The sequence below is a fragment of the Corapipo altera genome, unplaced genomic scaffold (genome assembly GCF_003945725.1).
Source record: "Corapipo altera isolate COAL_440 unplaced genomic scaffold, ASM394572v1 254, whole genome shotgun sequence".
Classification (NCBI taxonomy): domain Eukaryota; kingdom Metazoa; phylum Chordata; class Aves; order Passeriformes; family Pipridae; genus Corapipo; species Corapipo altera.
In genome coordinates, this window is record NW_020885035.1 from 398226 (window position 1) to 411617 (window position 13392).

The following is a 13392-nucleotide window of genomic DNA, read 5'->3' on the forward strand; positions in this document are numbered from 1 at the left end:
TGAACACCATGCAGTAAATATAGAGTACACATAATCAAAGTAGAACATAAGAACTTTTCATTCACTCTACAAAAAGCAAAGATTTGGGAGAACTACTACATAAAATACACTTAAATATTGCTTTGCTGCATTTACATTAGCATCCAAAATGAAGTGTACTAGAAACTTTTATTTTGGTATGATTTCTTTTCAGTATAGTTCACATGCACGGGGAAGCCTGAGACATTCCCTTTAAGAACTACAGCAAGACTCAACTCTTCCAAAATGAGTGCATTATCACATCCACACTTGGGATTTCACCAAAAAAGTAAAATATTCCTATTGCTGTTTGGCAAATTAATTTTTTACCACTTTTTTCATGCTTTCCCATTTTTAATAAGTCTTGTTTCGGAAAACAAAGTCAAAAAACACCCCACAACCAAAGAACACCTTCAGAAAGATCATCCCCTCCACTGCAGCACAGTGTTCAGATAGTCTGGCAACAAAACCCAGAAGTTCCCTGGCAATTTGAGCACCTTCACTGTTCCCAGGCATGGTGTGCTCAGAGGAGCAATTGATACAGAGCAGAACCTTGGGAGGGCTCTGTGGAAGGCATCTGCTCTAACTAGAGTTAATATCCTGTATCTGCACTTGACTGGAATGGATGACTAGAGGGTTTGATTCAGAAAACAATTGCTAGAACATCTGCAGGCAGGCCAAGTACAAATGCTGAGAATTTGTCAGCATCTGGAAACTGTGACCCAACAAGCTATTTGAGCCTCACTTCAGTCGCTGTGATTTCAGTTTTTGAACTGCAAAAGCAGGAGGGAGATCTTTTGCAAATCCTCCTTTTCACGCCTATCAGCTGCCTCAAGAATGTAAACATTAAAAAAGAATGAAAGAATAAGATGGAAGAAAAAAAAGTTTCTGCCTTCTGCTGGACCAGCACAAGTTTGATAGAAGTGTCTACTGGGAGAAAGGTTTGACTAAAACACTTTCACACATTAGGAAATTAAGACAAATTAATACTTATAACTTGAGGACAGGATCAGCAGCCAGACTAGAAATATACCCCTCCTAAACCCAAGAAGGATCTCTATCCTAGAGGGTGAGATGAAAAGCATGTAAAAGAGCAGAGTACTTAGATACCAAGTTCTAAGTTCCTAACAGGTCTTAAAATACCCATCTCAATCAAGGAGAGATGGGTGGCTTCAAAGAACAAATGACATGACTCCCTGAAACTAAAAATTCTTGCTCAAGGATATACTAACATGAAACAGAAAACCTGCCTGTACAAGCAAACATATGGATCAGCCTGTACATCCAGAAAATTTGGCTTGCTTTTTGCTCCAGTACATCAGCACAGACAGACAAGCTGAGTCATGCAGGAGTATTCACTGAGGAGGGGGTAAGTCCATCCTAAATCTACGGCTTTCTAGATCAGACAGCTTCATGACCTTTCAGCATGACTGTTCCAACCACAGCTCCAGAAAAATAATCACATGACAGCATTTCCAGAAGTCCATCCAGTGCTCAGAGACAAGAATATGAAGGGTATTGAAAGGAAACACAGACACAGCAAAAGCTGGAAGGAAAACAATACCATCTAAAAATATCATCTAAATTCATTAGACCACAAGTTTCTAAAAACCCAAGACTGAAGTCACAGATATTAGGTTTAATATCAAATATATCTAAGACTGCCCTTCACCATTTTGACAAATTTGTTAGAGCCCCCTTTTACCCACCAGTCTGTGAGAAATCTTCCCCGACTCCACACATTGCAAATGATCCAATATAGTAGGTTCCCGAAATCTCAGATCTATTTGGCTCTTCTGAAGACTTTGACAGTACTACTAGTTTCTTTGGAGAAAAATGGAATACATGTTTATTGCTTATTGGATTATCTCATCAGATCCTGAGTATTCCTCAGGTTTATCCCAAGGCATGCCACAAACGCACACAACCTCCCAGCAGTTCCCTCACAGCTTTAATGCTTGGGCAGCAATCCAGCAAGGAGAAGAGTCACAAGCACCACCTCATAAAACAGGCAAACAATTACCACTTACTTCATTAATCTTCTCATCTTTCTGAACTCTGACCTGAATTTCAGATACCCTCAGCTCCCACAGAGAAGGTACAAGCTTAAGGGTTTATTTTTCACCTTGGTTTCAATCCTCTCCAGAGCAGTAAGATGTGTTCCTGATAAGTTTATATTTGTAAGATGCTTTGACTATGTAAAGTGACATTAATTCTGTTATGTCACTCAGAGACCAGTTTTGCAGTGCTCTCAGTTGATTCAGAAAGCAAAATGAGTGACTATTGTCACATCACTCCACCCCTCCAACATGAACATGCCTTACTAGTATTTTCTTTTTCTTACCCTCCTCCCACTCCATGTTTACCACTTTCCACCACCACTTAAGTAACCTAGGCAGCTTCCTAAGGACAGAATCAAAAAGATTAAAACAGTTTAGTAAATGCAATTGCTCAAGTATCTTACCAATGCAGGCCATTGAATTTGTTTGATCTTTGATCCCTGAGTCTGGCTTGGGTCCTTTCTTTTCGCCCAGACCAGCTGGTACTCCACCAAGAAGGTTGCAAAATCTTCATAAACTTTAACCCACTCTCGTTTTTCCCATTCAAGGTCATCAAATTCCACGTATACCTGGGGAAATTTAAGAAAGGAAAGGACATACGTTATTGCATATATACAGCACTTTTGAAAGCACATGTTTAAAACTTTAATGTAAGAGTCTTTTATTATGCATTTTAATGTTATGGTATTGAAATTATATAACCAGTACCTGCATACCACAGAAGACATTTTTCTTGGCAGTGCAGTTGTGCTAAAGGGAGGAGAGTTACATTTGCTGGAACACTACCATTAACATGGAACATCTTATCTCATTAATGAAAAGTATTACATCAGGTATTTACAAGTAGCATTCAAGTAATACATACAGCTGTTTACACATCAGGAAGTTTTAAGAATAATTCTCATTCTCAGTTCAAACATGTGTCATGTAATACAAACCAACCAAAGAAATGGTTTTAAGGGCAGGGGGAAAACAAAGCCATTTGGAACAGCACCAGAAAGGACATCCTGAGCCTGCAGACTCTACTACTACAAGCAAACCCAACACAGCACCTACAGAGGCAGCTCAGTTTCCTGCCATTGCTGTTCTGGAATCTCACTCAAAAAAAAAAAAACAAAACCAAAACAAAAACCACAAAAAAAAACCCCTCCAAACAAAACCAAACCCCAAAACAAAGAAGCAAAACACCACAACCACTTTTTGTTTCCAGCCAAATTTATCTGGACCCAGTTTGCAACTATTTGATCTTAGGCTATCCCCTATCCCTCCCCAACACATACTTAGAGAACAAACACACCTCCTCCCCTCAGCTGCACTCACCAAGCTAAATCCCCCAAACCTTTTGTCTCTTCTTGGGAAAGGAAGAAGGAACTCAAAGCTATCCAAAAGCTACCTACCTTACCAAACATGACTACTCTAAAACCATTACATTTCAAAACTTACAGAATTTATTTTAAATTTAAAAAAAAGTCAACATAATAAGTTGTCCTCTTCTCCAAATTATGAGAAATTTCCTAAGAAAAACCAGCTGGCAACACACAAAAAGTCACTGCTTGTCAATGGGGAACTGGAGAAGAAGGGAAGATGCTTTCCTACCTTCCTGAATTTCAGCTCTCTGCCACACACAAGAGAACTTCTCAAACTGGAATTTCTTCCTCTATCTGCTTTTGAGAACTTAAAATCACTGTCACAGAAATATTCTTCTCTTTTAGCTCTGGTTAATTTTAGGCCTGCAGCATACTTCCTCGTCTAGACTTTGTGTCTCACCCTTCCCAAACGTGTACTACATAATGCTCCTCCTCATCTTGTCCTTCTCCCTTATGAGGACACAAATTTGCACCAAGCCACTTCTCACTCTTGTATCAAAATTCATCATCCCAGTTTTCCCCCACAGATACTTTTAACCCATTCCATTCCTGCACACCTTTCCCCTTCCCTCTTTAAAGCACCAGATCAAGATAACTTATAATGTATCTTATGATATATCTTTTATATATATAAATCATATCTATATATATCTCTTAAGTATATATAATACCTTTTATATAACTCAGATGACTGGGTCAAGGTAGATCAGTTCAGTTGTCTGCAAAAAATACAGTTCCTCCTTCATTTTGCATGGGCAGAGCTTTCCCTCTGGATTCACCACCTCAACATCTGGAATTTCTGCCATTTGCCTGCTGCCTCTCCTCCCACATTTCAATTACCCTGGCTGATCAGTCATCTCTGCATCACCCTATTAATCAACACAGCTACTCTTTTACCTTTTCCCTTTGCCCATTTCCCTCACTGAAACTATCAGGAAACTACTGCTAGTCTTTGTGGTGGTGTCAGAATCCGCCCCACAGTAAGAGTCTGCACCTAAAATGATCCTCTCACTTCAACTATCATCTGTTATGCTAACAAAGCAAGGGGAAAACAGCAGCAAAACCCCAAAATTAAAAATTGGAAGTTGACCCCTTTTACCGAAAAGCACTTTTTAATAACTTAATTTCTATAAATTAATTTTAAAACGCATAATAAAGTTGCATAATAATAATTTCTTAATGAAAACGAAGTTAACAGTAAACAGAGTAATGCTTTAAAGCACTGGCAGGAAACCACATCGTATCTCAAATCATCTTTGGCAGCAGTATCTTGTATTTGCAGCTACTTCAAACCCTTACGGAGATACATTTATTTCTAAATTTTGGCATTTGATCAATTGTAAGACAACCTTCAGTGACAGTACAGTCAAAAATCATCCTCTGAAGTCACCTTCCTCCTGGCCTCTCCTCCTGCAAATTCCACTTGATTTTTCTGGACTGGTCAAATAATTTTATTTTAGTATCTGGAAAGACACTTCCCTTGGGTAATCCATAACAAGGTGTAAGAGGTTAAGCACCAGACCTCACACAGCAGCAGATTTTAAAAAAGGAGGCATGGGGAATGAAGTGAATAAATATTTTTGAAAAACACAGATAAGTCTAAGGCAGAGTTGGCAGTTTAGCAACAGCCACACTAAAACATACTGTATCTCCTGGACACTGGCCAGAACTTGTGGATAACTGTGACACAGTCTAGTGTTTGTGTGCGAGTTCTGCACCCCAAACAAACCGAAATCCGGTGCAAGGGCGGTGGGAGTTCCAGCCCCGCTCTCTGCAGAGTCTCCTGGCACCATATAATTAGATCTTCAAAGGAGCAGTTCCAAGGAAAGTGGAGAATGGAGCATGGCACAGAGCCAGGCTGCCAGTGCCCAGGGCACCATATTCCGCCTCTGGTACGATACACACACAACCTTACTTGGGAATTACTTCTGCCAGCTTCCACCACCCTCAGGTCTCCATGCCAAGGCTATTAACTATCTGCTGCCTTTTCAAAGTTCATTTTGGAAAGGCAGAGGCAACACAGGCAAATGCAGAGCCCAATCATTATCCATTCTCTGTTTTGCTAGGAAATTAATTTTTCCAAACAGTAAAGCCTCTGAAGAACACAGGCTTCCCCTTTCCCTACCACATGGAGACAAACAGGATCCCAGGCAGTAAAATTTATGAAAGGGAGTAAAAAGGGGAGAGGATGACGAAAGGAAGCGATCCAGCAACCTATGCCAAAGAAATAAAATGTGGAGCCAAAGTTAGACCCTCTAAGGAGTGTGAAGGTTGAAAATACTTAATCTTTTTTGCTTCACTGACAGAACTCTGTACAGCAAGAAACTCTACCACATTTGCCTCCTGAAGAATGAATGTTGATTTTGAGATTTTTCAGCCAAATTTTGGTTCCTTGCCTTGTCAGTTGTTTGTGAATAGATATTATATGTCTGTGTTCCCAGAGTGGTTGAAATACTCTCACCACGTATGCATTCACTTGCATAAAAAGGAAAAATTCCCACTGGGGTGATATTATATTTATAATTGGCATCAGTGTGCTAATTTTGTAACTCACTGCTATTTTCCAACAGGAAGCAGCATAAGCTTTTAGCATGCTTTTCCAAGTAAAGCAAGACAACAAATTTATTTCCAATGGAGTCAGCCAAACAACTGCAACAAAATATTGCTGTTTCAAAGCCCAAACACAACAACCATGGTGAAATTCTCTACATGCAGAGCTGTCATCCAGAGTTTTCCAGTCACTTCTGCTCCAAATAAATAAGGCCGACCAAACGAATCCTGAAACACTTTAAAACTGTCAGGACACCAATGCTGATTTCCAGTAAATTTGGCTTAAAATGCTAAAAAGCATAGTTCATGCATCTTTCACTTTCTTAAAATGGTGAAATAGCAACCAAAGACAGTAAGAGGAATTTTTGTTTAATAATGTTGCTCCTTGCTACCAAAATCTCCTGAGTCTTTCACATCAGCATTTCACAGTCGCTCCACATTAAAATAAGTCACTAAAAAGAATTTTAAAATGCATTGGCATTGCCCATACAGCCTAAAAGCACCTGAAACAGTTGAAATAATGACAATAGATTGGTCTTAAACCATCAAACATTTTAGGATTAAAAGATGGGGTTTATTGCCTCCATGTATTCTTAAAAATAGCCACTGCAAATTAGACATGTTCATTCACTAATACTTGTAGTCTAGAAAGTATTTAGCTTTGACAAAGAAATATTTAATGTAGAGTGTATTTTTAATCAGGGGCGAGTAGACACTCACAATGCCAGAGTTAGTCTTTAGAAGACCTGAAAATGTTCTGGACAAAACTGGCATTCCACTATTTAAGGACCATAACAGCTTGTCTCTAAAATGCAAGGGCCCTGCCTCTGACTCTCAAGCCTAGAAAAAGGGCTGTAGAATCAGATACATGTTTTACAGGAAAGAATACTGGAAGCTCCTTAAAAGATGGGACAAATTAGTACTGTGGGTTATTTTATGCTATTTCAGCACTTAAAGCAAAATATGAAATTGTTTGGTCAAATGTTCAAATCTGCACATCTGTTTTGATTACTTGTGCAAAGTAACAGAAGTTTAATGACAGAAAATCTAATTTTCCATTACATGAGGAGAGAGAGTTCTGCTACTTTCAGATGAGCTGTGGAACTCAACTCCTTTACAACTCCTCGAAGATTAAATCCTCTTTGACATACCCTACTACCATGAAACTTCATGCTGATAATTCTGAAAACCTAAATTCTCTGTTTATTCAAAAGAAAATGAAATGGGTGTAGTATCCCAGAAGCAGTCCTCAGTTATAACCTGGAAAGTTGAAGTGTACAAAAAAGAGACTAGTTCATTACCTACAAGGTATTAAGCCTCTGCTGCTTCAAGATTCACAACTGCTTGGAAACCTCCTTATTTCTGTGGCATAAAATGGTTCTGGGTCTGTCCAGTAGGAAAGGATCAACACTTCTAAACCACTGAAAGACCCCACCTAACAGCACCCAACTACAGCTCCTCTGAGATGCAGAGACAAGTCCTCTAAAGCTGTTATTCTCATTACTGAGGGAGGAATAAAACCTGCAGCCTCGGGATCATCTGCTCAAAATTTGTACAGCTATAGAGAGGAGCCTGTGTCCTTGCTGGACACACAGTGACAAGTTGAGGACACACACTGCCAACATCACTCAATACACTTTGTGGGAGGCAGAATAAAGAAAACAACCTGACTAAACCAGGTACCACTCGCTGGGAGACACGTCAAATACGTGCCACGTGCAGGAGGGAACAGCACCAGATGTAGCCAGTACATGCTCTAATAAACATGGATTTTCCAGGTAGCTTCCCTATATCAAGTTTTAAAACATAAAAATCCTACAAATAGAGAGGGCCTTGAAACAAAAACAATTATTTATTTCCAGCAAACAGTAGTCTCAAGATATATTATGGCGTAATAAACACAGAAAGGATCCACATGTACAGTTCATGGTTCATTTACAAGCCCTAATTCTGAAGGCCCTGAAATGCATGCTTGAACACTGACAATAAAGTAGCTTCAGCAGAAAAAATATTCAGCAAAAAATGGTTGCAAAGCTAAAGAAAAATACCAGTACTATTGCAACAGCCTGCTGCAGTCTGTAGCTTGAATTTCTAAGCAACCAGCACATCATGTAGAGCACAAAGTAGAGGTTGAATTAAAGATAGAATTAAAAAACCATCCTTGGATGCCCCAATACCATCCTTATAAACAAAGAAAAACATAAAAAGCATAAAGTATTCCATCATAGCAACAGTTAATTAAAGTATACACATTAGACAAAACCTTTCTGGTCCTTCGGGTTTAAAAAAAAAAAAAAATCTTTCAAATTCTCTTCACCATCACACAACATAGGAAACTTTCACTACTCTTAAATTTCTTAATGTTCATTTCTAAAAACAATTGTTAAACAGCAGACATACTGTAGAAAGCCCACACATTCAATTTAAAAATAGGGGGATTTTTGTTTTTGAATCAGACATGATTTTAGATAAGGTGAACTAAAAGCCAATTAAAAAACCTCAGTGATTTAGATAGCAAGTTAAAAGCAGTTCATATGTGCATATACACACATTTTTATTGTTACACTAAAAAGACCAACACCTGTCATATAGTAAGGTTTCATTATAGCTGTCTCAACTTGAAAAAATTTAAAAATTTAATTTATACTTATTTTCAATGTAAATATTTTCAATTTAAAAATATATATCGTTTTAAAGCGTATATCTCTCACCTGAAGATATGACTAAAAACAATTAAAACATACCTGCCAGACAATTCAAAATACTAATTGTTAATTGTTCCATATTAATTTCATATTTAGTAGACTTTCAGTCAGTTTTTACAGTATAATGGCTCATTAATGAAGACAAAGTTTGTCTGGCCAGCTGTCGAACATAAAGCACTAAAGGAGGTTAAATTAAACTGCCTGGGGAAAGGAATAGGTCACTTCCTATCAGAATTCATCAGCTGCTGTTGTTCCTCATCCCCAAAATCTGAGTTAGCCAGAAACAGAAATTTACCTTTCTTGAGGCAGGAAACTTAAGCAAACCACCCGGCTGCGGCCTTAGCAAGCAAGGTATGGCTGTAAAGCCACACCTGGGCAAACAGGAAACTTAAGTCCTCCTGAGACAGGTTCAACACACAAAGCTGGAGCTTAAGGAGATGACCAGGATCTGAGCAGAGAGCTACAGGTACTTGAGCTTTTCTGATGTCTCTCTCCAGCTGAATAGCCCAAACCTGAACCGCTGCTAAAGGGAATCAATGGAAGTGCTAAAAGCACAGGGCTCTCCCTATTTCTACCAAGACAATCCCATTAGCCAGAACAGCTGTCTTTCCAGGGTTCAAAGGACTAACCCCTAGATCAGACCTGATCCTACAAGTATTTATCAGCACCTGTCCAGACAGAGGTTCGGTCTGGTTTGTATCCTGGTAGGAAAAGTGATGTCCTCCCAAATCCTCAGTGCAGATCCTGACATTGTACTTTGGAACAGCAAATCTGCCTTTGAGGAGAAACAAAAATGAGATCATGCAAGAAAAGTGAGGTTTTGAGATGAACTTTTGATAGTTGTACTTTGAAATCCAGACTAGGAAGAAAGACACATCCACATCCACATCATTCCTGGGACAGCAAGCCAAACAAACCAGGAGGGGGCTCACAAACAATTGCCCTTGTGTCAGATAACACCAGGGATACCAAAAAGACATCAGCAAACCTTGAGCACAGTGACAGAACACCAGAGCAAGATGGTCAGCAGATTTTGCTTGTACCAAAGAAATTTTCTCAAGGCCTAGCTCATACCGACAGCAGAAATTCCATCAGGTAGCTGCACACAGTTCATTGCTTTCTTTGGTCATCTTACAGGAATCAAGAGAACTATGGAGGAATATTCCAAGAGTAATCAGGAAACCAAGAGAAAAATTAATCTGCCAAAACCAGACAGTATGTTGGAATTTTTATAAATTATTGTCAACTACAAAATGGTAATTTTCTGTGTTCTGATGACAACACAATATTTGCTCTTGTAACAAAGGCTGTTAACCTTCAGCAACAAGCCAATCAAACAAATCTCAGCAAGCAAATGAGAAAATAGTAGTAATAGTAATAATAATAAACTTCAGAAGCAAGACAAAGCTTTAGTGAAATATTTATCTACTTCATTGATTATCTGCTAAAGTCTTTGGAAATATTTTCCAGATGTTTTTTCCTTCGTAAGAGGACTATAAGGTTTGAGTAGGAAAGTTAGGAGCACTGTATCAATTACTTCAAGGTTTTCTCTCTTATCAGAGAAGAACATGTTACAGTTTAACAGTAACTTGCTGTCCTCTTTCCTCCACTTCACAGGGTCTCTATAACCACACTCTGCAAACTGTTTCTCCTGGTCCTGCCTAAACCCCCCTCTAAACAGTATAATAAAGACAAACAGTTTCTAAGGTCTTCCTAGCTTAGATGCAGAGGTATTTCCCTTTTGCTGTTGTGTTCAATTTTTATTTTCTGGAAACCTTATCTCTTTTAAGTGTTTTCCTTCAGTGTTGTGATTCAGTGCCATCTCACAAGCTGGATTACGGTTTTGCTGACTAAGAATCAACTTCTTGTTACCATTCCAGCCTTGGAGCTTCAATCTCTTCACGTCATCTTTCAAAACTACACCTTTATTTCCTTCACATTGTTGACACTTCTTCACACTGGAAAGTCATCAAAAAAAGTCTCATATAATCCTTCTGATGCAGCTAAAACCTTGAAGACTCCTGCTAACAAAGTCTACTTCTTTCCTACAGATTAACTGCAGTATTAGAGAAGAAAAGTAAAATCTGTACTCACAGTCTGAGGCATCAAAGAATAAACATTTCTAAGGTCTATATGATCTTCCTTATTTTTCCATTTGATACCAGACTGCAAGGCTAGACTTTACAGAGAAGAACTGGGCCATTGCAGTTCATAGTTCACCAGGGCACAAACATCCACAAACTGGGATCAAAGATCATTCACCTCTGAACTGAGTGAGGTACTCCAACTATTACTAAAAGGTCAGATGAGATTAAGAGCAGGGCGGGTGGCCCATGGGAGCAAAACGTGACACCAGGAAACATCCTGCCAAAGTTAAGCAACATTCTGGGAGCAGAAGAGAAATGTAACCATGCCTTCCTGGGTTTTCAGACTGCCTAAATCCACATCCTCAATCTCCTCTTTGCCATACTGGTCACGCCTGAGTCATAGATACCTGAAGTTTCTGAGGAAAAAAATTACAACCCCATAAAAAATACTTAAACTATAAAGAAATACAGCGGCATTGTAAGTAATTTAGGCAATCATCTGTTCCATTTCACAGATTTAAGGAGGTGTTTTACATCAGAATGCAGACCTTGGCAATGTGCACAGACCGTTTGGTCCCAACTTAACCAAGTACTGCCTTTGGTCAAGGTATTTCAGAAGTCTTCTAAAAGTCATTTGCTTGTGTTTGGGTTTTTTATTAAAAATCAAAACGAAAATAAAACACCCCCAACTTCAGTCCATGACACTGAACTGGGAGGTTCTGCCCTCAGTTCCTGACATCGGGCGAGGGGCAGAGTCTGTGCCCGAGCATCCACACCCAGAACAAGAACACAAATCACTTCAACCCAGCACTGCCTGCCTTGACCACAAATTCCCTGGGAACTGAGATTATGTTTACATGACACCCGATGTCCTGGAGAGCGACTGGGGGTGGGTTCTCAGGTGCCACCGAGGTGTCACAACACAGATCAGGCTGGATCCCAGATGCACAGAGGAGCAGCTCCCCTGGCCAGCTGCCCAGCTCTGTTGTTGCAGCTGCTGAAGCCACAGCGCAGGAGAACTGCTTCAAATAAACAGAGTTACTGAGGCGGAACAATTTCAGGAATACAGGAATGGAAAGCACTTAAGGTTACAGAAATCAGACATGATACCTCCACGAAAATTCTCTCTTGGTGTGTTTGCCTTACTGTTGTTTTTCAGAAGGCACTTTTGCTCTCTCATCTAACATTGCTTTTCATCCCATTGCTATACACAACAATTTCAGAACAACTTCCCCCAGATTTTTAGGATTGATCTACATTTGCAAGTTTATTTTCTGAGGAGCTCCTTGAATTCCTATAATCACTTACACTTAGATGCTAATCAGAAACTTTAAAAAAAAATACATGAATGTAAGGAAGTAATTTTTTTTGTAACAAAATTTCTCAAGTATGTGAGGAAGGTCATTTAACCTTTTATATCATAAGTATTACCTAATTTATTTCAGTGCCACAATTCTCCAAACTACAGAAAAACGTTTGACTTCTACTTTAATCACACGATTTTTTTTACTAAAAGCTTACAGCATAGCTTTTTTTAATTAAAAACTGTCTCCAATGTACTACAATTCACATAAAAAATAAGTGAAGAAAAAGCAGTATTATGCATTTTCTGCTCTCCTAGTAATTTCTTGCAGAGATCTTTTTAAGGAAGAACAATGGATCCATTGATAAGACAAACAAAACAGATCCAACAGATAACACAATCAAACCCATAATGCTCGGGCCCAGAAGTAAAGACATAAGAACAAAACACTGGCAGAGAGTATATATAAAAAGCTACCTAATGAACCAAATTAATAACTGTAATTACAGCATTAGCTATCTCTGGATAACTTAGAAGTGAAACACTCATTCCCTGTCACAACAGCAAGGATAATATTTTTGAATAAATGGCATTTTAAAGATGATTATAATGATAAATTAAAAGAAAGTTTGATTATGCACAATGATTTTACGTACTGTAACGATAAGAGTTGTGACTGGGATAAAAAAAAAAAAATGTCCTCCCTGCATTTCAAAATGCATTCTGCAGAGAGCAGACTAAAAAGGCATTAATTCAGAACTGTACATCATTTTCTCACCATCTGTGCAAGTTTCTGGAACAAAACAAGGTTTGCTGTATGTCCAGGGCAGCTTTGAATGCTACAAATTATATGCTAGATACAATAAACATAGCTACTGCACTGACTCTGATATTTATAAAAGTTTATTGAATTGAACAATTAAAATGTGACACCTGAAACACAAATATGAGGGCTAGTACTCTTCACCTCCTCTTTTCTCCCCTTCATGTCCCCACTATCATCTTGTTGATTTAAAATTAAGATACATTTTTTTGTTTCTCCTCATTCAACCATTGCTATACACAAAAATTCCAGAACAACTTCCCCCAGATTTTTAGCACTGATCTGCATTTGCAACTTTATTTTCTGAGGAGCTCCTTGAATTCCTATAATCACTTACACTTAGATGCTAATCAGAAGCTTTAAAAAAAAATATAAGAATGTAAGGAAGTAATTTTTTTGTAACAAATGTTAACACACCACACCTATTCCAAGTTCTCTGAATCAGGAAACAACTTGAAAATGAACCAAAAAAACTCTAC

General features: G+C 38.6%; 1 protein-coding gene across 2 annotated transcripts in view; it reads right to left on the reverse strand.

The window, feature by feature from the left end:
- Positions 1-13392, reverse strand: part of JMJD1C (jumonji domain containing 1C) — a 156359-nt gene that overhangs the window by 103716 nt on the left and 39251 nt on the right. For both annotated transcript variants that reach the window (XM_027668269.1, XM_027668274.1), the window contains exon 2: positions 2483-2647. In XM_027668269.1, coding sequence (XP_027524070.1) covers positions 2483-2647 — 165 coding nt within the window. The remainder of the gene's footprint in view (positions 1-2482; positions 2648-13392) is intronic.